A 24810-nucleotide genomic window follows, 5' to 3' on the forward strand; every position below is an offset into this window, starting at 1 on the left:
CATAATTAGATTTCAAAAGAATTGCTGGTAATGGAAAATGTAGTTTGCAGCTGAAGGACAAACTTTCGTAACAAAGGCAGTGATACACACCATTTTTGTTACAGGGAAAGCGACCAGGTGTTGGGTGTTCCTAGTAAAATTTTTTTAATTATAGTTATTATAACAAATTTTTTGATAGACAACATAGCAGAACTTTATTTGTTACTACACAAGCTGTATAATTATCACTGCAAAATTTTATTGCAGAATTGCTTGTTATTCTGTTCTAGCTTGTAAACCGGCAAGTCCTTACAAAACCGGATGTAACTTGCATAATTTTTTTGGTACATAGTAGATTCAGCAGAAGCATTGTTTCTTTTTGCTAAAGGAATTCAGTCAGTAGGCACTTTTACATATGGGCACTGCTGTGTATGTGTGCACTGCTGTGTATGTGATTAAGTAGATCAAATAAAATAATTAATGTGAAATTTGGCTGTGGGGAAAAATTTTATTGGTCCCTTTGCAGTCTACATTTGTGAAACCAATAGGGAATTAGGACAGCATCAGGGACGATTCAACTAAGGCCAGCATTTTATAACATCTTTTATATCCATATTACTTGAAACAAACAACTGCAGTATAAGCAAGCTGATTACATGCTGAGCTTAGGCACTTTTAAACCTAAGGCTCTGAGGCTGGAACAGAATGATTGGCTAGTAGCTTGACACTGTCATGAATTTAGATTTAGACTGCAGAAGGGGTCACTGGTGAGATGTTTCCTTTTGGTGTTGTTGCACACTCATTCTATTATGCATTTCTGGTCTATGCATCACTGATGACCAGCCTCTTTGTAGAAAGGGTCTCTCCAGTCCTACCTTACTGGGGCCTGTCTGTGAGCCAGCTGACTATCCAGCAAGTTAATTAGGTGTTTATGCCTAATTCTATGAGCTTGTTTACAATGGCAACATTAGGACTAGTGTCAAATGCTGCAGCTAAGTCAAGCAAGGCGGTATGCACTGTTTTACTCTTATTCATGTCCTTACCGATTGTCTCAAAAAAGACCAGCAGGTTCAGTACGCACGGCCTACCTTTGAGGAAAACAAACTGGGCTGGTCAAGTGTATGACAGTTTCCTGTGTTATTTGTAATAATTTCCATGACTTTGCATATCAGATTGTAAGAGTAATGGGTTTGTACGTAACAAGATCCATTGATGGAGTGCCCTTGGGCAGAGCAAAAACTGTTGCAGTCAACCATTCTTATGGCATGAAGCCTGTGCAGATGTTATGGTTGAATAGTTACACCAGTGACCCTGATATGTCATATTTCAGGATATTTAGGAGGCATTCCTGGATAGTCTTTTAGTGAGGTACCTCTGTGAACGTTCCAATTGTTGGATATGCCTGGTACATTTGTGGTTGTCCTTGGCCTGGGAGGCCAAACTTGAACTCAAACTTGGCTTTAGTAGACTTAATTTGTCCTCGGAGTAGTTTTAGTTTGACAGGGCTTTAACAATAGATAAATGAATAGTGGGAGCTCAAAAGGGTACATTGATGGGTGTGGTATTTGTCTAAAGTAATGTATTTACAGTATGTGGAGTGTTGTTCTAGAAGTTACTAAGAGTGACTTTTTTGGAGCATCTATTCAAGTTTGGGTGGTGTTAGTAGTAATACACTTATATGTTGGGTACAAGATGCATTTGAGTTGTATGTGCTTGAGTTGTGCAATGACCTCTTTTGACATTTTATTCTGTGCACGAGTGGAATGTGAAGGGTGAGTCTAGCAGTTATACAATGCTCCTATGGCCTATAGTAGTGCAATGGTAGTATTAACAATTAGTGAAAACAAAGTGGCTTGCTACCTTTTTGGGTGCCAAAATCTGATTATTTGTAGTTAAATGCAGGTCTGCCTGTTTGTTTTCAGAATGCTGGCATTGCTCAACCAGACATTTTGGACAATATTTTGGCCTTTTGAAGTTTTGTGTTATTATACTCAGAGGGATGGCTAGGTGAGAACATGGATTACTACTTTTGGATTAATTCATATACGGATCAGCCACATAAGGTTGAGATTTTGTCTAGGCTTATTGCATTTCTGATTATACGCAGTAGTTGTTTGAGTGAGATAAAGGTTCTTACTTGATTACTACCAGCATGGAGCTATGTTATATTTTGGGAATTTTTCATGGCTTTGTCAGTAATGCGTCAGTCTCATTTAGGCCCTTCTGGAGGATCTCCATGTTGGCCAGAGACTCTATTATAGCACCCAGTTTGCAGTCGTCCGCAAACTTAGTCAGCCACAGCCCTTCCGTGCTTGCCTGTACTTCTGAGAAGTATATGCCAAACAGGAGGGGCCCCAGGCACATGGTCCCCACTCGAACAAGTTGCACATAAACGTTCTAGAGATGAGGGCAGTTCTTTCATTGCAAGCCTTCCAGGGCTGTCTCCCTCTAGGGATGATTGCAATTCAGACAGACAATATGGCTGTTGTCTGGTATGTCAGCAAACAATGGGCTATGTCCACAAAAGACCAATATTATATGGGTTGCTGAAGATCCATAAATGTCTGGAAAACCCTCCCATGAGACCTTTTCTCTCGGGATCGGAATGGATAACAGAACCCATATCAGTATTTTTGCAAAATACTCTTTCAAAATATTTACAGTATGTGAAAAGTTTATTCTTACAGTTTTTTTTTGAGTTATGGACTTCAAGACTTTTCGGTTATTTTTCTCATTAATATTTGAGGTTTTGATGCTTTATGAGGTACAAAGCACTTCAGAAGTGGGAGGAAGGGCTCAGTAATATCTAAGTATTATACTATTTTACTGAATTACTCAGGTCTTCCCCTTACTGATGATAATGAGTCTGTGTTACATAACAGCTGCACAAGGTTATAATGAATGCCTACTCAACATGTTATGTTCAGCAATTATCACCTGTGTCTGAGCATGCATATCTTTGCAGTAATGAGAGGCAGATCATTATCACATTAGCAATAAATGCAGTTACAATATAGCACTGAGTCATTATCACTTTTCAGGTAAAACTCTCAGCAGCTGTCACTGTTATTCACATAAGTAGAAGTCGTTATCACATTGATGAATGCACAATCCAGATTGTGGTTTATCTCTACTTGGAGTCACTGCAAGCCACTAACTCATTCTTCATCAACTAGCTATCCTCCAAAACCCCTGATGTTTTTTCTATACATATATATATATATATATATATATATATATATATATATATATATATATATATATATATAAAATGTCTGTGCATATATGTGTGTATATTGATATATATGTATGTACATAATGCACTTGCACATATATACATGTACACATGAATATCAAGATGACAGTGGCCTCTCTTGGGAGATAGGGTGAAGCATCTGCTGCATACATTGTCTGTAGTTCCTTTAGAGGGGGTTTACATGTGCCCTTGTGTCATTTTGGTGCCTGTGCATACAGAAAGCAAACAACTGGAGGGGTTACTAAGGACATATAGAAAGTCAGTCTGCAAATTACATTGGGGTACATCACTTCTGCTTGTATAAAAGTCTCAGCTGCTGTCACTGTTATTCACATAAGTAGAAGTCTTTATCACTTGTTATTCACATAAGTAGAAGTCTTTATCACTTTGATGAATGCACAAGTCAGTTGTGTTTTTTCTCTGCTTGGAGTCATAGTATAGGTTATCTATAGCTTAAGTTTCAGCGATGGTTATTATAATTTTTTGTTTATGTATCCAGCTTTCAAGAATATTTTATTATCTGTTAACAATATGCACATACTGCATTGAGGAAAACTGATGGGTCTTATTCTAACCAGAGTGATGGTCAGATGCAATAACTGGAATTATTACTTTTGTCACTAATTCTAACATGGATGAAGCAGATACGTTTGACATTTCTACTTGTATTACTGTATTTCTGCTTATACCCAGTAGTTGGGCAGAAGACGTTCACCAGAAGGGATGGCATTCACCTAATTGAGGAGGGCATTGCGTGAGGAGAGTTATGCAGGATTGGTAACATGCAGCTCATGAGAAGAATGGAAAACGCCCATGACCAAGTAGGGCCAGTATAGTAAGTAAAACTCTATTATGAAATGTGTTGTGTAAAATATATTTATCTGAGTTTGGCAAATAACAGTGGTAAGGAGCTGGTGAGGATGTTGAGAAAGAACAACTGTTTTAGGACAGTCCTACCACGTACAATCTAATATGTCTGTGACCATCCTGCAATACTTCTTTTTTAGTCTGCTTTTATCAGGCATGTGTAGAGTTTAGATGACAGGAAGGGCTTACTAATACAGAAATTGATCCCTTAGGTCCATTGCTGAATGGACACATGTAAAGAGAAAAGGCATAGGTAAGGCAGACTGCTGACACTGAAGGAGGTTGTGAGACTGCAGTGTTATCGGCTGTCTGAGTGGGTAGCCAGCACAGCTATCGGACAGATGAGATGGCCTTGCCTTCCACTGTCCCATGCCTGTCCTGGGTTCATTAGTGGAGTGGCGGTCCTTACCTTGCTTTTTCTCTTTACATGTACCCATTCAGCAGTATGTTGGCTACACCAAGAATGTGTATAATTACAATCATATGTGTCTACATGGTAAAACAACTGCTTCTGAATGCTGTACACATGTGCATATATCAGTTTTCTTAGGATTTAGGTTATGGAAATTATGATTTTTTCATAATTTGGTAAATAACGTTACAAGGGAGCATGTCAGTGTGCTAAGTAATAGCTCATTTTGAAGACAGTATTGATAGTTCTACCATGGTAAAAAAATGGTGCCTGTATGTTGTACTCATATGCAGATATCAAAGTTTGTTTCGGACTTAGGTTATGGAAATTATGATTTTTTCATATTTTGGTAAATAACTTTGCAAGGGAGCATCGGAATGTGCCAAGTAATACCTCAGTTTGAAGACAGTATTGCTGGTTCCAACATGGTGCAAGAATTGTGCCTGTATGTTGGACACGTGCAGATATCAAAGTTTGTTTAGGACTTGGGTTATGTAAATTATGATTTTTTTTTCATATTTTGGTAAATAACTTTGCAAGGGTGCATCTAAATGTGCTCAGTAATACCTCATTTTGAAAACAGTATTGATAGTTCTATCATGGTAAAAGAATGGTGTCTGTATGTTGTACTCATATGCAGATATCAAAGTTTGTTTCGGACATGGGTTATGAAAATTATGATTTTTTTCATATTTTGGTAAATAACTTTACAAGGGAGCATGTCAGTGTGCCAAGTAATACATCATTGTGAAGACAGTATTGATAGTTCTAACATGGGAAAAGAATGGTGCCTGTATGTTGTACTCATGTGCAGATATCAAAGTTTGTTTCGGACTTAGGTTATGGAAATTATGATTTTTTCATATTTTGTTAGATAACTTTGCAAGGGAGCCTCTGAATGTTCCAAGTAATGCATCAATTTGAAGACAGTATTGCTGGTTCCAACATGGTAAAAGAATTGTGCCTGTATGTTGGACACATATGCAGAAATCAAAGTTTGTTTGGAAGTAGGATATGGAAATTATGATTTTTTTTTCATATTTTGGTAAATAACTTTGCAAGGGATCATGTCAGCGTGCCAAGTAATACCTCATTTTGAAGACAGTGTTACTCCTTACAACAAGGTAAAAGAACTGTGTCTGTGCACTCTACACATGTAGAGCTATCACAGTTTGTTTAGTCTTGTACAATTATGAAAATTATACATTTACAATACTTTTCATTATTATGCCCATATCTTTGCAAGGGAGCATGATGATCACACAAATGATGCATCACTTTGAAGCTGACATTCAGATGCACAACTTCTACACTGATATGTAGGCTCTGTCTGTTACAGGTGATGAGATATTATGCTTAGTTTATTTATCAATTATGAAAAATAATATATTAATCATATTTCTGTGAATATCTCAAGAATGGAACATCGCACAGTAATGGTTAAGGTATCATTTAAAAGCTGACATTCATACTAACAAATTACATTGAAATTGTATGGGTCTGCATGGTACATTGACCAAGATATTATGCTTTGTTTTTCCAAAAAGGTAAAAAATATGCACAATATCAGCATTCCTTGACAAATTTTAATAATGACTTTGATATACACTATCAACATTTACACTGCTGGAAAGGTCAGTGTCTGCTGAACAACTTTTGTGCTTACATTTTTGTCTAGCTCTTATAGTTAAAGAGTTATGAACATTTGTTTTCTGGAATTCATAAACTCAAATGCCATGGAACAACTAGTCACCATCCCCACAAGAGGAGATAACATACTTGATCTCATCATCACGAACATGGGAGCACAATGTTCAACACCGGAGGTGTACCCCTCACTGGTGAGATCAGACCACAAACTAATCTCGCTGGAGGTCCTCATCCCACCCCCACCTGAAATAAAAAAGACCACAGTAAAGAACTTCTCAAAAGCCGACTTCACACTTCTAAAGACTAGTGTGGTCTCCTTTAAGGCCCCCGAGCCGGCGGAAAACAGTACTCAAGCCGCTGAATCACTTACAAATGCCTTCTACCAGCACCTGCAGGACTGCATGGATAAGGCAATCCCAAGCAAAACAAAGACTCTTTGTACCAAAGGCAAGCATCCAGTCTGGTGGACCCCAGCCATAAACAAACTCTACAACAAAAGGAGGAAGCTACTACAAGATAGAGCAAAATCCTTAAAAGGTAAGACACCCTTGATCACTATAAGTAAAAACTAAGAGCTCTCATAAAATCATCCAAAGCAAATTTCGAGAGAAAAATAGCTAAAGACTCAAAAGACAATCATAAGGCCTTCTTTAGCTATGTTAGAAACCTGGGAGGAAACTCCCAGATATGCTCAGAGCTAGTTCAAAATGATGTGAAGATTACTGATCCTACAGACATTGCCAACATACTGGCTGACAGGTTCAGTGCAAACTTCTCCCCTCCCCAAAAGGAGAGATATCTATACCAAACGATTGCAGCCCCCAAACATCTCCAGCGCCCAAGTGAGAACTGCTCTCTCCAAAGCAAAAACACAGCATCCATGGGACCTGATGGTGTCCCCGGCTGTGTGCTCCATGAACTCAATGAGGAATTAAACCCACAGCTAGGACAGCTGTTTAATCAAAGTCTTACCTCTGGATACGCACCCAGGAGTGGCGCACTGCAACTGTGGTACCACTTCACAAAGGCGGTGCCTCCACCGACCCTGGAAATTACCGGCCCATTAGCTTGACAAGCCTTATCTGCAAAGCCATGGAGAGGATCATAATGGACCTCATAAATAAAGACATAGGGAATTTGCAGACTTTGGATCCAACCCAGTTTGGCTTTGTCAAAGGCAGATCATGCCTTTTAAACTTGGTTGACTTTTTGAAACAGTCACCAAAGCCATTGATGAGGGAAAGGCAGTCCATACAGCCTACCTCGATCTGGCTAAGGCCTTCGATACAATACCCCATTCGGGTATCATTGAAAAACTCATCAGCTTAAATGTCAACCCATACATCACAAGATGGGTTGCAAACTGGCTGAGTGACAGAACCCACAGGGTCAGAGCTGCTGGCGCCATGTCAGACTCAAAGCCTGTCACAAGTGGTGTCCCACAGGGCTCAGTCCTGGGCCCACTCTTGTTTGGCATCTACTTTTCCGAAGTACAAGCAAACACAGGAGGGTTATGGCTGACAAAGTTTGCAGATGACTGCAAACTGGGCGCCATAGCAGAAAACACATCTGACACAGATATCCTTCAGAAGGGTCTCACAGAAACGGATAACTGGTGCCAGAGCCACGGCCTAAAGTTAAATGCCAAAAAATGCATAGTCATACCCTTCGGGAAAAACAAGGTTACCCCTAGCTACCAAATAGGTGGCAATCCACTGAGCACAGAAGAAGTTATCAGGGACCTGGGGACCCAGGTTGATAGTAGTCTGTCATTCGACACCCATGTAGCTAAAGTAGTTAGGAAGACCTTCTACATTGCCCACCTTATCATGAAGGGATTCTCATCTAGATCAAGGGAGGTCATAGTCTCCCTTTACTCATCACTCATCAGACCAATGATTGAGTACAATGCCCCATTCGAATGTATCTGACCCGACACTTGCAGCAGCTGGAGAGGCCACAAAAGTTCCTCACCAAAAGGATAAAGGGTCTCAAAAATCTGTCCTATGCTGCCCGACTGAAAGAACTCCAGCTCTATTCAGTCGCCACCGCTTGCTCAGAGGTGACCTTTGCCTAACATACAAGGCCATGTCAAACCCAGATTTGATGAATATGCTTCACCTCAAAAATCTAGATCCATCAGAGCCACAAGGGCGGAGACTTAAACCTTGACACGGCTATTAATAGGACGTGCTGGAGGGATAGATTCATCACCCAAAGACTCCCTATGCTGTGGAACAAAATCCCGGTACATGTGAGGCAGAGCACCTCGCTGGCCTTGTTCAAGAGAAATCTTGACCAATGGATGGGAGATCGCAGATATACCCCAGGGATTACCTCAGTGTCACTGCTCGACAGAGGCACAGAAAAATAATGGGTATAGTTCCCCATACTAAAGGGGTGGCCTAAGCCACAAAACGATGGGCTAGGCTTGTAAATGCCCTCGGGCAGATAGCCTAGTATGAACCTATGAACCTATGAACCTATGAACCTATGTATGGTATTACAAATGGATTTGAGCTCAGGCTGCACTGTTGTTTCTATGGTGGAATTACGCAGGCAGCTTTTCCTGAGCTGCTCTGGAGTGAATGAGACATATCAATGTTTAAAACATCTCCTTGTGGAAGCAGACTTAGTGGCCTGATTCCTGATGACTCCCAGATGACCCATCGGGCTATGTGTTAGTGGAGAGGGAGTAGGAGTTGACCTGTATGCTGGAAGCTGGGTTCTTTTAAAATGTCCTCTACAAGGTTTTGCAAATTTTCCATTATACAACAGAAAAGTCACTGGGCATTGGGTACAATAGCTAGAGTCTACAAAAGCAGAGTAGATATCAGTGTAACACTATCTTCTACCTTCTGTAGATGGAGACTGATGCCTTGGATACTGCTGGTAAGTGGACTAAGCAATGTATGTTTTTTTTTTCCTCCACAGATCCATTAATCTTTATAATCTTTTACTGCTTTCCCATTTTGTGTACTACTTGATGTGACAGCAGCAGTGTTTCCCCTATTTGATTTATGCCTTTGCTATTAAGAGAAAGGAGAACCTGGAGGCATCCATGGACCTCACTGGATGCAGCACTGTTCATGGAAGCTAGAATGTAGCACTGTATTGCTACTCTGGAACTACTGACAGGGTATCTCTGATAGCAAGACACTTCCACTGGGCTTAATTTATGACCACTACTGTTTGCGTGCTGTCATATTTGAACCCTTATGGTGCCACACAGAATGTCATGATATTGCCAAATGGGATTTTTTTGTCACTGACTTTTGTGAGCTGTGACAGCATTTACTATTGTATTGGTATCCAGTTTCCAGTTCCTTTAGAGTAGTTACTTATTTACTAACAAAGTTAATTTGTCTTTCAGGTATGCAAAGCTTCCAGAGATCTGCCATAGTTACTTATCTGCTAACAAAGTTAATTTGTGTTTCAGTCATGCAAAGCTTCCAGAGATCTGCCGTTTAGATCTCTGTCACATCTGTGGCTTTTTCATTTGATTTTTATTTGCTGCCTAACTCAGTCTACCTCTCTTTTCCAAAACGAACTGGCAATTTATCAAATTTATAGAGTTTTGGCATTTTACAATGTATTTACTCATTTTTCATGCTGTTTTATTTTTGTCATTGGATTCAAGTGTCATTATTGCAGGCCTTAGCTACTATAAATATTCTTTTCTAACTAAGAATATACTAACTTAGATTTTTTTTAAGTGTTCTTATTTTTATATTGTTGCAAATTTTTCATCTGAATTTCATTTATTGATTGTATTGTTCAAAACTTTACTTTTGGCTTCCCTTGGTATCCCTTTTTTTGTATTATAATTGCTTACTATTTGCCTTGACATCTTTTGTTTTTTTTTCCCAACCACCTTCTCATGTCATTGTCACTTGCATAATGCTAGGAATAAAGAAGAAACATTGGTTTGGCATTCATGAAAATTGCTAACTATGAGCATGGCTAAATTCTAGTTGTGATTAGCAAAAACTGTGAGCAAAGCATATTGCTGAGCCTTGGGATAGGGTGGTATAATACCCATAGTTCCCTTTTGCAATGGTGAGGCAGGTAATGATGGTGTTTTCTGCACCTTCAGTCACCATGGATGTTGTATGATAGTGCTTTACTTCACTGTTGTACTCAATAGGTTCATAGGTTCATAGGTTCATAGGTTAGTACTAGGCTATCAGCCCTAGGGCCTATACAAGCCTAGCCATAACAATTCCCTGAATATTTCTTCCCACATTATTTACTTTCCTGGACCCCTGTCTAGCAGGGCGACTGACGTGATCCCTGGGGTGAATTTCCTTTCTCCCATCCAATCGTCAAGGGTTGTGTATGGACATTACAGCTCATAATTAGACATAGCACAGAAACTGCCCTTGCTAGAGTATTGAAGAACCTCATAGTGAGATATAAATGATGTTATTCCATCTTGGTCTTCCTAGATCTCTCCTCTCCATTTAAAATGGTTGACCATGAATAAGTGCCTGACTTGGTATTGTGGTGTCTCAGTTATTGTATGATAGAGGCTTGCTTCACTGGTTGTACTCAATGGATTGTGTCTGGACATAACTGCTCATTGCCCTCCTCTCTGACATACAGTGTGTCACAATGCTTCCTCCTTTGTCTTTTGTTGTTTACTATATGTATGTTCTCAGTAGGTCACACCTCTAGGACTTGCAGTGTACCATGGTGCTTCCTACTTGGTCTTTTGTTGTTTACTGTATGTCCTCAGTAGGTCACTCTACCTGAGGAAAACATCTAACATTTTTCTCATGCTAATGGTGCTCAGTTACTGTCCTTCCCACAAAATTCTATTCTTGATCCAAATAACATGATTCCAGCTTGGAATAAATATTGCATTATAACATGCAATATTATTGCCAAAATCAGTCGTACTACCACATGCAATTCTTTGGCACCGGTTCTGTCACTAGTTATTATTTGTAGTGGTGACAGGATGGAGTTTTGTTATGTGTTGAATCTTGATATAATTTATGGATTAGATTACCTTCAAGGACCAGGTTTTTTACCCTTTTTCACATCCTTAATTTACCATTTGAGGAATATCTTACTGAATAAACATGTTATTCCTTCTGCTGATTTACCCATGGTTGTACGTGCTCTGGTCTCTTTTCTTCTAAACTACTGTAATGCCCTTTATATGGGGTTATCAGATGTTGAGCTTGACCACACAGATCTCTACCTTTTGGCTACTTACTGATGTATATAGATATCACTGTGTAATGAAGGCATTTCAGGGACTGCACTGGTTACCTATTTTGCCTATCATTGATTATAAACTGTCTCATCCTGGTGTATTTAGCCCTTCATAAATTGAGCCCCCTCTTATCTTAGGGGATTTCTAAGCTGGTATAAGTCTGCATTCTTGCTTTTTTGCATCAAGCCAAAAACTACTGAAGGTTCTCAGGATCCAGCTGACTACCTAAGAAGAAACGCTCTTTTTCATATAAGGGGCTGTGTCTTTGGAATTGTCTACCAGAGAGGCTTAATATGATCTTCAACCCTTTATGGTTTCAAGCATTTACTCCAAACATTCCTTTTTTATCTGGTTTATGAGGATTAGCCTTACCTATATTCCCTCTTTATTTGAGTTTTTACTTTAACAGTACATACTTAAAAGAACTTGAACTTCAATGGACTTGAAGAGATGACAGAGGAGAGTCTCCATTAGAATCAAAAGGGGGAAGTTAACAACATTTAAGCTTTTATGCCACACATTTACCTGCATGTGCTACACAAAGCGTTGTGTACTATTCAAGATGCTAAAAGACTGAGCCAGACTTAACCCCCCACCCCCGGTTGATTTAGAGGCAACCACTAAATAAAAAGTTGCCACATATGCTTACGTTAAGAATACAAAGGATCAGTCCTGCATATGACACCAGCTCAGTGCAGGCTTGTACCATGAGGTACTCTGTAAGAATAAGTTCCTGGACAGACAAAGGAATGGAGAAAATTAGTTGCATAGGTGAAGGCATATGGTAGTCAGGAAGGATACAGTGATCATCTTGGTAAAATAAAAAGTAGCTGACTTGTCATGTAAGGCTGGCAAATATTTTATCATAGGATCATAGGAAGTTACTAGGCTATTGGTCCTGAGGCCTTTACAAGCCTAGTCAAGAATTTAGCCCATTGTTCTGCAAGTCAGCACATGATGCCTCTGTCTAACAGGGACACAGGAGGAATCCCAGGGTGTATTTTCTGTTCTCAATCCAGTTATCTAGGTTGCACTTAAAAAGTGTTAATAAGGTACTCTGCTTGACGTGGAGTGGGAATCTATTCCACAGAAGGAGGAGTCTCTGCGACACAAATCTGTCCTGCCAACAAGTCCTACTGATGTCACAGACCAGGTTGAGGTTGCACTTGTGGGCTACACGAGTGGAGCTAAAATTGTGGATATGCAGCAGTCCCATCAAGGCGGGGTCTGAGATTGCTTTGTATGCCAGACAGAGGTCACCTCTGAGGAGTCTGTAGGAGACTGAATAGAGGAATAGGGCTTTTAGCCTATATGTGTAGGGTAGATGTTTGAGGCCCTGGATTCTCCTGGTGAAGAACCTCTGTAGTCTGTCCAGCTGCTGCATGTGCTTTGTGAGGTACATGCTGAAAGGGGCATTGTACTCAATAATGGGTCTTATAAGGGAAGAATACAGGGATGTTATGACCACTTTGTCACTGGATGAGATACCTTATTAATGAGGTGGCCATGTAGAAAGCTTTCTGTACAACAGATGGAATATGATGATCAAAGGTCATTTTCCGATCAGCCTGGGTGCCCAAGTCCATCATGACTGATTGCGTGCTTAGGACTTTGTTGTTAATGTGATAATTTGTGGGGATGTCACTCTCCCCAAAGGGGATGATGATGCATTTTTGGCATTCAGTTAGTGGCCATTTTTCTAGCACCAGTCATATGTCTGAGTGAGACCCTCATGGAGGATGTCTACACCACTAGGGGAACTGATGACAGCACCCAGCTTACAGTCATCTGCAAACTTGGTCACCCATAGCCCACTGGTTTTAGCCTGCACCTCAGAAAAGTATATCCCAAACAACAAGGGCCCCAAGAACGACTCATGGGGTACACCACTCATTATGAGTTGACTGCTTGAGGTGCCTTCCCCTATTTTGACTAAGTGGGTTCTATCAGTGAGCTAGTTTGCTACCCATCTGGTAACATATGGATTGACACCTAGTTGAGAGAGTTTATCTATTATACGCAAGTGGGGAATAGTATCGAAGGTTTTAGCCAGGTCAAGGTAGATGGTGTGCACCATCTTCTCCTTGTCCATGGCTTTGGTGACTGTCTCAAAGAAGGTGACTAAATTTAACAGGCATGACCTCTCCTTGATGAAAACAAACAGTGTGGGATCGAGCGGTTGGAGGTTGTCAATGTCCTTGTTAATGAGTTTGATGGTAATCCGCTCCATGGCCTTGCAGATTAGACTAGTTAGACTAACGGGGCTATAATTTCCTGGATCAGTGGATGTTCCTCCCTTGTGCAAAGGGATGACAGTGTTTGTCCTCCACTTGACTGGGATGAAGCCAGTACTCAGGCTTTGGTTGAATAAGGTGCCTAATGGTGCTGCAAGTTCCTGTCTGAATTTATGTAGGATGTAGCCTGGGATGTTATCCGGTCCCATGGAGGTTATATTTTCTGATTTGAGATGGCAGTGATTACTTGCTCCATAGAGATAAGGGGAGGGGGGCAGGTGCTAGAGATGTCCTGATTTGCTGATGGGGGGAAAGAGGGGTGAAGTTTTCACTGAACCTGTCTGCCAGCATGTTGGCTATATCTACAGTGTTGATGTATGTGGTGTCCTCGATCACTAGTTCTGAGCAGATCTGGGTGCTTCCCTTGAGTTTGCGGACATATGCGAATAAAGCCTTGTGATTGTCTTTAATAGATGTTGCCAGTTTGGACTCAAAGTTTGCTTTGGAGGATTTTACTAGTGCTCTTGTTTGCTTGTTTAGACTAATGTCACTATTTATTATTATTTGCAGTTTGTTAACTGGGAAAGTCCACTGGGCCATACAAAGCCCATTTTCAGTGGATGCCGAGGGAGAAAAGCACCTCAGTACAATAAAAATGAGCCAGCAAATAAAATTATATACAATACGATTATCTAACATATTGGATTACACAGTTAAAAACACACTTAGCAATTCAGTAGCCAGAAAATACTAGTGAACACACAATTGTTTTGAGATAATTATTGCATAGAGGATTTTTAGATAAAACACAGCATGAGGAAAGTAATCTGGGTTTTTGCTAGTTTTTGTCAGTAAGTCAAGTGCCATATAAAAGCAATTGAACACAATTGAACTTGATAGGCTGGTGATAAAAACAAAAAGACAAATGGAAACAGATCTAACTTTTACTACTTACACTATTCTACAAATGGGTATTGATAACATTATGCATATTAAATTTCTTGCACAAATTGTACAGACAGAATGGAAGGGGATGGGAAGAAGGAAATGCACAGAAGGAAATAAGCTACCAACCGACCAGAGACTATTGTTAATTTCTAACAGTGTCCACTTTTTCAGATCCTGGATCAGTTTGGCTGGTTGATAATTATTTCTAGTACTGGTTATAAAAGTGGGCAGATTGCAACCAAGAGTAAAATACCTGAGTATGGATGTGAATAATCGATATGCTTATTGAAGGTGACTGACGGGAATGGGATGAAAACACCCGAGACCCAGACAGAACAAGATCATAAAAAACAGGGAGAGCCAGGAATTTTGCTGTTACGTGTGGGAGGAAGGACACTGGTTTAATCTGTAAGCAACAATCATTTCATATAATGTGTAAGAACATTACACTGTTGCAAGTTCAGTTTACGAGTGTAACTCAGTTTGTAATTCTGCCCAGGCTAGTCTGGAGATACTGATTAACACAGACAGCCAAGGATAGAGCTAGGAGTTTCAGAAAGCTATAGGGGGAAACTGACCAAAATGGAAAGTGATATGGTACTCTAGCAAGCAGATTTAGAAGATAAAGGTGTAGGATGGTTTAACCTTAATGGGGTGCATCTTTTTGATATGTATATAGATGTTTTTAACTTACAATGCAGTCATAAATTACATCAGCTAGCAGCAAAGGACTCAGCAAAATAAGCATGCAATTTGTTTTAAGGTAAACAAAAGATTAAATGTGCATGGAGTAGGTGAACAAGATGCAAATCATCCAAAGTATGGAAGGCATCATGGTGGGCAATGACACAATTGGTTGCCCCACCAAAGTGCCCTTGGAGCAAACATCAGTAATAATATCTATAGAATGATTTGTGACTGTAATGATGGTGCCAGGTACTACAGATTTAATCTAGGTAGTATGAGTGTTTTTGTTTTCTAGACCACAGGAGGACTGATTTCCCTTCACTTACAAGGGGATCAAGATGTTGGGACATCCCAATGGGAACCAAATCAGGTAAGACAAGGAAGACAAGGCTTGTTCCCTGTAGGTCAGTCTTTTGAGCTTTTAGTCTGGCAGATGTTTGCGCTCTTAGACTGGCTAGCTCAGTTGTTAGATCATCACTATTAACAGGCTTTGGATACTTGGCAGGATTCCAAATTCTTAAACTCAACAAACTGCAGCATGATAGCGAGCTTTTGTTGTCTAGGTTACAAGTGAGGAATGGGTACCTAATGTCACTGAGACAAATCAGAGTAGTAGCTTCATACCAATAAACAAAGCACGATTTTGAGAAAATTAATAGAAGTTAACCAGTTTAGTTTAACTTCAGTATGCAATAAAGGCATGGAATATTTTAATATATGATATGGATTAACAAATAAACAGCATTCTACTGAATAAATACTGGGTAAATCCAAAATGGTGTAATTACTTTAATTTAAGGAGAGAGTAAGGATGAATGCTGAATTATCAGTGGTAAATACTTTTCCCATTCTCTCTTACATTTTTCTGTTACTACTTTAATAAAGGCAAATACTTAACTGTGATGCTACTAATTTTGAAACTGTAAATATATGAAATATCCAAATGTACTAAAATGTATAAAAATTTGCAAATATTTGGCTGATACCATATTATGCATTCTGTAAATTCATTTACACTAATGCCAACAATATTTAAAGTATTGCTGCAAATTCCAAATAATTATTGCACTGTTAACTTTTGTACTAACTGACTGATAAAAGGTCCTTGGACCAATTCAATCAAAAAGTAAAACAAAACAACATGCGATATACTGTCAGGATGCTGTGGTTAATGTGAGTTAAATCGACCCGTACAGCACAGGACACAAATTTTATTAATATAGAGAGTAAGCACTTTTGTGATATTACACCACTTCTTCAGTCTGAATTTGCCCTTATCAAATAGCTGTTGATTATTAGAGCACATTAATAATATTACAATATGGTTCATAGGTGTTTACTAGGCTAATGACCACAAGGGCCTTTTTAAGCCTAGCCATGCAACCCAAATCTCTGACAAGTTCTGCTACCCTTGATAAGTATAAGCAAGGGCCTGGGAGATGAATGATTTACTGGTTACCTGTGTCCATTAGAGACATAGGTGCCAAACCAGGGATGAATTTCCAGTTTCCCATCCAATTGTCCATGTCGCACTTGAATTGAGTTAGGGAGAAACTCTGTTTTACATGGATGGGGAGCCTGTTCCATATGCTGGGTAGTGTCTGGGATACATACCTATCTCTCCAGCAAGTCCTATTTATATCACAAGCAAGGTTTAAGTCTTTAGAATCGGTAATTCTGTCCCTGTTTGTTTTGTGGATATGCAGGAGGTTCATCATAGTGGGGAGTCTGACAATGCTCTGTATGCCAGGCGTAGATCTCCCCTCAAAAGCCTGTAGGAGACAGAATACAGAGATAGGGCCTTGAGGGGGTCTGCATAGGATATATTACTTACTCCCTGTATTCTTTTAGTGAGGAAACTCTGTGGATGTTACAATTGTTTGATATGCCTGGTTAGATACATACCAAAGTGGGCATTGTACTCAATGATACATCTGATGAATGCCAAATACAGTGGGACAATGGATTCCTTGGATTTAGATGCCATTCCTTTGTTTATAAGTTGCACAACATGGAATGATTTCCTCACCACTGTCGACACCTGATGATCAAAAGCTAGATTACTATCTATGTGTGACCCTGAGTCCCTGACTACTGGGTCAACTATAAGTGGTGTGTTGTCAATATGATAGTTACCGGGGATGGATGGCTTTCCTAAGGATACTGTTATGCATTTCTTGGCATTTAGTTTTAGTCTGTGCCTCTGACACCATTTGTTTGTCTGTGTCAGCCCCTCCTCTAGAACATTAATGTCAGTGTGAGATTCAATGTTTTATGACATCAGGATTACAATTAAGTGTCATTTGCAACATATCTTTACAGTAAATGACAGTTTGAAGAGGAACAGACTAAAACAAACTAAAGCGGTATGCTTTTTTTTCGGCCATGCTACAGTTCACTTTTTGTAATCACTATCATTGATTGATAAAATGATTACGGAATTTTGATCAACAGTGATACGTTTTTCAAACACAATGCCAAGAAAGTAAAATATGAAATTTTGAAGGAATTATATCTCATATTTATATGACCACCATTTAAATCTTCTGAATTATTAACCAAGATTAATGGAATACAATTCTTGGCTCTTTTTATATTTTAAGTGGGGTATTCTTTGGACTTACGGGTGCAGAAAAACATAACTCTTTGAAAGAATTCCACTATGTCACAATCTGCAATATGAATAAATGATGTTTTTAGGTCTGTATAATTGTCTAATTTTTCTGAAGCAGACTATGCTTGGCTTATAGACCATTTGTTGGTAAACAGCTGCAAATATTACTGTCCCTTGAGAAAGTTCCTTATAATAACACATTAAGAGATAATTTGAAATATAAGATGTCCAAACACACGTCTGTTAAAAGATCTAAATTTATATCAAAGTTTATTGCAGGAAAGTGGAGTAAACTCCCAATAACTATAAAACGTACTGACTGACATATTTAAATGACATTAGATTTGTGTCTTGGCTCATTTGTCTATTGCAATCATTCTGATTCGGTGTTATAGTACGGCTTATTAGTCCAAACACAAGCTATTTAAACTATGCAGTAATTGGTAATAATACTGTCAAAACAATTCCCTGATTGATTCCATCAGCATTTTCAACAGACTTTCATGTCAAGAAGTCCTGAAATGCTTATTAAAAAGAAAATGTCAAACTAAGTATAATCCAGGTGATGTGGTCATTGGCTGACCTCAGTTAAACTATACTAAGAAGTTATTTCATGAAAATGTATACCACTGGTAGTTCTATAGACGAAAGCTTCATCAAGCAGTCTTTAAAACTGATGAAAAATAGGAAGGCAAGTCAACTGTGCGTAACCAAAACCGGGGATAACCTTACTAGAATGTCATTACCTTGTAGTGATGGTCATGCCAATAATAGGTGTAGGTTCACATTGAAATGGTTCTGTTTTCACTTGAATAGAGAAGGTGTTCTGATCCTCTGGAGGAAGAATGTTGTACTTTAAGATTTCCTGGTAGGAAAATATAACATTTTAAGTAAGTTTGGCAAATATAAATCTGACTGCAAATATCTAGTGGAAAAAGGTTTACAGACTGTTGTCAAAAAATAGATGGACAGCTAAGCAAAAAAATTTAAAGAAATAAGCAAATCACATCTACAAAAAATGGGAAACTAAATACAACTGCACCTGCAAAGAGAAGATAACAAGGAATGTACTGCAGAAAGCACTTACCCTTTTATTTCAATAAGTGTAAAGTATTGGTTTTCTAAAAAGCTATGTTATGTAAAACGAACATATAGGACATGTTTACTGCATACCTTGATATTAAGCTGAGAACAATCATTGATATGCCTGGCATTGCATTACATATGTGGAGACTGTCAAGTTATGGACAAGGGGATATTAGTTTGGTTATGAGTCAAGTGTTTTTGCTGGCTTGCATCACGTATGTCTATCCAAACATCTTACTCTCTATACATACATGCACATATATAAATATATAATATGCACACACATATATAAAAATATACATATATATAAAAATATACACACTATATATATATATATATATATATATATATATATATATATATATATATATATATATATATATATATATATATATATATATATATATATATGTATGTTTTTATATATGTGTGTGCATATTATATATATATATATATATATATATATATATATACACACACACACACACACACACACACACACACACACACACACACACACATACACACGCATGCACGTATCTATATCTATATATCTATATCTAGAGTGAATTATACAATAAGCTAAGGGTAAAAAAAGTCACAAAAGCAAGCCATTAACTAAAAACTGCAAGAAAGATCTAGCAAACCTAGAATCTTCACTTTGAAATTCCTTAACCTCTTGTAGAGGAGACATGTAATATATGCAAATAACCCTTCAAGGATGTACTAGTGTTTCAATTGCATGGCTTCTGAAAGCTCATGAGCTTTTACTTTCACATTTTACATATTTATTGGTGCATTTAGGCCAATAAACCCAAACCAGACTGGCTGTAGACATGCCATGACCCTTTTAATTAAATAGTCACCACAGCATAAATATTAAAAGCGCACTATGCACTTTCAAATCTTAGCACTATATGAATATTAATGAAGTGCCATCTGCACTACAGTACAGAAATGTGACATAAAGGAAGATCTGCTGCCTGATACTTCATTCTAAGTCTGTCTGTGATAAGACAGCTTCAGTTTAGCATTACATTTCAGATGTGCTTCATAGATATGCTTCATATGCAACTGATTGCCATATCACTGCCTTGTGTATTAGGGTGCAATGTCGTGTTATAAACCTTGTGGAGGTTCAGTCAGGTGTGATGTAGGTGCAATCCACCAGAAAAGAATGTGTATCTTATGCAGGATGGGTGGATACTGAGGTTCTGCATATATGGGTTACAGCACCCCAACTACACTGCCTCGGTGTTCTGTAACCCCTGCAAACATGCAGACATAGCTGAGCATGGGCAGAAAAAACCTATCTATGAGCCTTTTCCACACATGATGGTGAACCTCAGAACAGTAGGTATAGATAGCTCTTGTAAGTTATAGTAAAACTTATTTAGTAAAAACATGCTACTACCTAGTAATGTATGAAATACCACACTGAGTTGCCTGTTGCTGCTGTGTTGCACAGTGCTGACATACCACACAGAACTACCCCAGATTTTGAGCAGTGAAGCAGCTAGTACAAAATAGTCTATTAGGTACTCTTATGTGCCAGTCTACAGAAAATATGATGATTTTTGTAGGCCAACAAGGGCTGCCACAGTGCCTATTCATGGACCAAGGTAGTTAATGTCTGCATACATTCAGACAAATGAGAAAATATTTTGTGTAAAGAGCAGAACATGATAAAATAACATATAGTTGTTATATAACCGAATGGCATGCAGTAGTTATGACATATTAATGGCAAGACAAAGAAACCCCTTAACTGGGAGGAGTCAAAATGTCTACATAATCCTTTGCTATAGCTTAACTTAAGAAGAAAATCTCAAAAATAAGTATAACATAAAATAGTAATGAAATTAAATAAAAAAGATGATAAATACTTTGCCAAACAGGCAAGAATGGAGAGTAGGGAAAAAAAGAAGAACCTAGGAGTACATATGGAAACACTGATTCAGATGGTGGAGATGTTCTCAAAATATACAGATTTCCAGAGGGAAACAGCAGAGATCCAGCTGCAAACAGAAAGAGAAAAGAAAAATGAAGAAAAAATGAGCAAAACAGGGAGTGAATACAAGAAGAGTATAAATGCAAAAAACAAAAATGCTAAAGTTTGGTGAGCATCTGGAAAGGTAGACAGAATGTTAGCAATCTAAGGAGGAAAAGCTGAAAATTCAGAAAGATTTGGAAGGAAACAGATCAAGGAGGAGAAACTAGGTGAATCTTTGGATCACTGAGAGAATTCCTGGCAGATTCATCTATTTTTTTTTCTAGACTCTAATTATAAACAGAAATGAAGCATTGTATGAACCTGAAGGAATATAGAGAACAGGAAAAAATCAGGAGCTCAGATGACAGCCAAGATATTGACTCTATAAGACCCGAGAAAAACCCAGAATAAGTACTCAGCAAATAAGTATGAAAGAGGAACCTCAGCAGGACTGAAGTGTCTCTGGAGAACAAGTCAGAGGAAGACAGTATCAAGAAATGATGAAATAGAATACAGAAAGAAAGAATAAATACTTTTTCCAGAACCACAACACCACAGCACCTACATTATAGATTACATACAAGCAAAATTAGGGACAGTGGAAGGAACACAGCAAAATCAGTGGAGAAAAACTGCCAATTAGCAAGCAGAATAAGCAGAAGCCCTGCAAGATGATGGAGAAGGAAAGGTAAGACTTGACAGATGCTTAGCAAAAACAAGGTTAAGGGGGTGAAATGGGCAAACAAACCAAAAGGAAAGAGGAATCAAAGGAGATGTCTAATTTACTGTGTGGAACAAGCATGCACAAGACATTAAAGTTTGCACTTCTTATTGTTCAGAAACTGCATGTGTGTGATATAAAACCTTTAGTTCTGCTAATATTTTAAGTGAACTACAATAAGATTTAAAAAGTGCCCCGATTTTGTCTTTTTGCCCCCCTCCCTCCCAATACTTTTAGGTTGTATCTCATGCTTTTGAGTAAAGAATTGTGAGGTATGTGTGCAAGATCCTTATAGGTCAGGGTCAGTTTAATTGTCCATAGCATGCTGCGGTGTGCAATACTGAGACACCATGATAGGATAGCAATAGCATGAAGGAAGTCAGGGCAAATGTGATTACATCTGATGAAGTAAGACCTGCATTAACTGAGATCTCAGTTGAGGACAAGCAAAGTAAGCAAACCTAGAGGGAAAAACTAGGGACAGGTGTAGCATTTGTGCACATCCAGAGAGAATCAAACCAGGAGCGCAAAAGAAGCAACTGCATTTGAAATGTCAGTACCCGCTAGAGCAAGTCCCAAAACATGGAGACTGAATGGCCAAAAAAATGGACTTAAATATATCAAGTCAGAAAAGGTGATTTATTGGAATATTCTTTACTCACTGAGGTATGGAGATCTTTCAGAAGGCATAAATAACTTGGGGGCAGCTCGTCCTAACAGCAAGAGGTGCAGGGAGGGCTTGATTCCCTTAAAAATTAAGTCCAAAGGAAAAGAATAATCTTCAAGATTCACTTTTTTTTCCCTTGTTATTTTCCCCCTTTGTTTGTGGCTTGTCAGCACTTAGACTTTTAACATTTCAGTAATGAGCCAGATGAGAACACCTGACGAAGGAGACAGATAACAAAGATATATACTTGAAATTTTGAAAAAGCAGGGAGCAAGGGATGGGTGAAGCCAGCATGGTAGAAAGGAGGAATTAAATAAAAAAGTATATAAATAAAATATAAAGAAAAGAAAAAAATACAAACATGAAGCAAGGGAAGCAAATCCACTAGGGAAAAATGGAAAAGGCTGAGATAAAAACAGAGGAGTAAGAGCGAGTTAATGTTTATGGGTGCATATGTTGCATGTACACAATGGTGGATAGAGGCTGAAACAACCATCTAGTGCCTTGAAGCAGCTGGGTAGGAAGGCAAGAACAAAAGCTAGATGTCATGATTTGGAGCATGTGCTGGTATCAGCCCAATCAAGTGTAGAAAAATCATAAAAACATGCATACAAAAAAAAAGTTGAGGTGGGCCAGCTCTAGGAAACAAAGCTGAAAATTTGGGATCTGATAAACCTATTAGAAAACGCCAATAGCAGTCAGGAGTGGTAGATCCTACAGGGCGGGATTGCCATTTTTCAGGAAAGGGTTCCCAGTAACGGAGGAGAGGTTAAGGAAAATTGGAGACAACGGTGGATAATATGAGAAGGAAAAGTAAAAAGAAAGAACTGGAAGATAAGATACATATATGTGATAAACAAGGGCTGCAGCATTTTTTTTAAATTTGTTCACAACTTGGGAGCAGTCAGAAATTAGAGACCAGTTAGAAAACAATGCAACTTGTAAACCCAGATTAAGAAAAATCTTGGAAGTTGGAAATATGATTTAAGAAACATACAGAGGGACCTGGAGCAGACCAAAAGGAATATGAACTTGGAAGTGGAGGTATTAAAAATCAAGAACAACATGGACAGATTGCAAGTTACAAAAACAGAAAAATTGTATAGCTAAATGGATAGCCTTGTGATGATGAAAAGGAAATAAAGGCAGTAACATGGAGACTTAATGCAAAGAAAGAAAAGACAGGCATAGATAGTTTAAGAGTAAGGGTGGACAGATAATAAAAGCAGTGACAAGAAAAGGGGGTTGGTAGCAGAAATTTATTTTAGGAAATGTATACTTGGAATCATGCCATAGCAGAAGGCAAAACACCGAAATGGAAAAGGATATTAACAACAAAGGGAAAATATATGCTGGCTAGACAAATAGACAGGATAAAATTCAGATCAGCCAATACACAGCAAATATGGGACAAAGCAGCAGGCCAGCATGATAACCAACATAATTCTACAAGAAAGTAGATGAAGAGATGAATAACTGTCAGTGAATTCTACACAAGAGAGGAAGTGATATTTCACAACCCTACGCAATAAGCTAAAATAGAAAGTAGAAAGAGAAAGGAGAAATAATACAGACTGATTACTTAAAACAATATCTGTGATAAACATAGAAGGTAATATACTGAGAAACATTCCTAGAAATTAGAATAGAACAGTTATTCCCCAAATACTAAAGGCTCAAGTATGGTTTATGAAAGGGAGAGTATCATTTGACAATTGGTGAGAGGTAACTTTATCTTTATGGAGATGCAAGACGAAACAGGGAACCAGCAGGTATCACCAATGACAGTTAGCATCAAAAAGGCCTTTGACTTGTAAAACTGGGAATTTATGCCAGACTCTGTGAAAAAATAGGGTATGACTGATGCATTTAGGAAATGGATAAAAACAATGCACAACTGTCTGTCAGCAGCAATAAAGGTCAATGGGCAATACACCAAAAGTATCTAAATCCAAAAGGAAACAGATAAGTAGGTCTCCCGCCACCACCCCTATTTATTCTTTCAAGCAGGTACATACAGGCAAGACAGACAAGAGAATTAGTAATAAAAAGAAATAATAAACTTTAAGGAGAGGGAAGGAAAGGCCAAGTTCCTTTTATTTGCAAATGACTATATCCTTCTTTCAGAGACATAAAGACAGGAGAAAATGTAGTTATTAACAAATTCAAGACATTCAGCCAGGAAGTGGGGTTGGAATGAAACCTGTAACAAACAGCGTGGGAAAGAACTGGACAAAGAAAGGAGGAAGAGGCAACAGAGTTAGAAATAGGAATTCTAGAGAATCCCGGAACAAAGTAGTGAGGGTTGGTAGCTTGGGAAACCGCAAACAGGATAAGGCAAATGAAGAACAAGAAATATGCAGATGAAATGGGGGAAACATTAAACATATAGAGAGATGTCTTTACACATGGATATTACTGGAAGGTCAGTACTGAAATCAGATTGACTGTTTTGAGACTAATTAGAGATGG

General features: G+C 38.5%; 1 protein-coding gene across 1 annotated transcript in view; it reads right to left on the minus strand.

Annotated features, from left to right (window-relative positions):
• LOC122808699 (alpha-2-macroglobulin-like protein 1) overlaps positions 1 to 24810 on the minus strand; it is a 1234219-nt gene that overhangs the window by 84339 nt on the left and 1125070 nt on the right. The window contains exon 31 of the mRNA XM_044079685.1: positions 18618 to 18736. Within this exon, the coding sequence (XP_043935620.1) occupies positions 18618 to 18736 (119 nt within the window). The remainder of the gene's footprint in view (positions 1 to 18617; positions 18737 to 24810) is intronic.

Source organism: Protopterus annectens, chromosome 8.part0, assembly GCF_019279795.1.
Source record: "Protopterus annectens isolate FY-2018-M chromosome 8.part0, PAN1.0, whole genome shotgun sequence".
Lineage (NCBI taxonomy): Eukaryota > Metazoa > Chordata > Ceratodontiformes > Protopteridae > Protopterus > Protopterus annectens.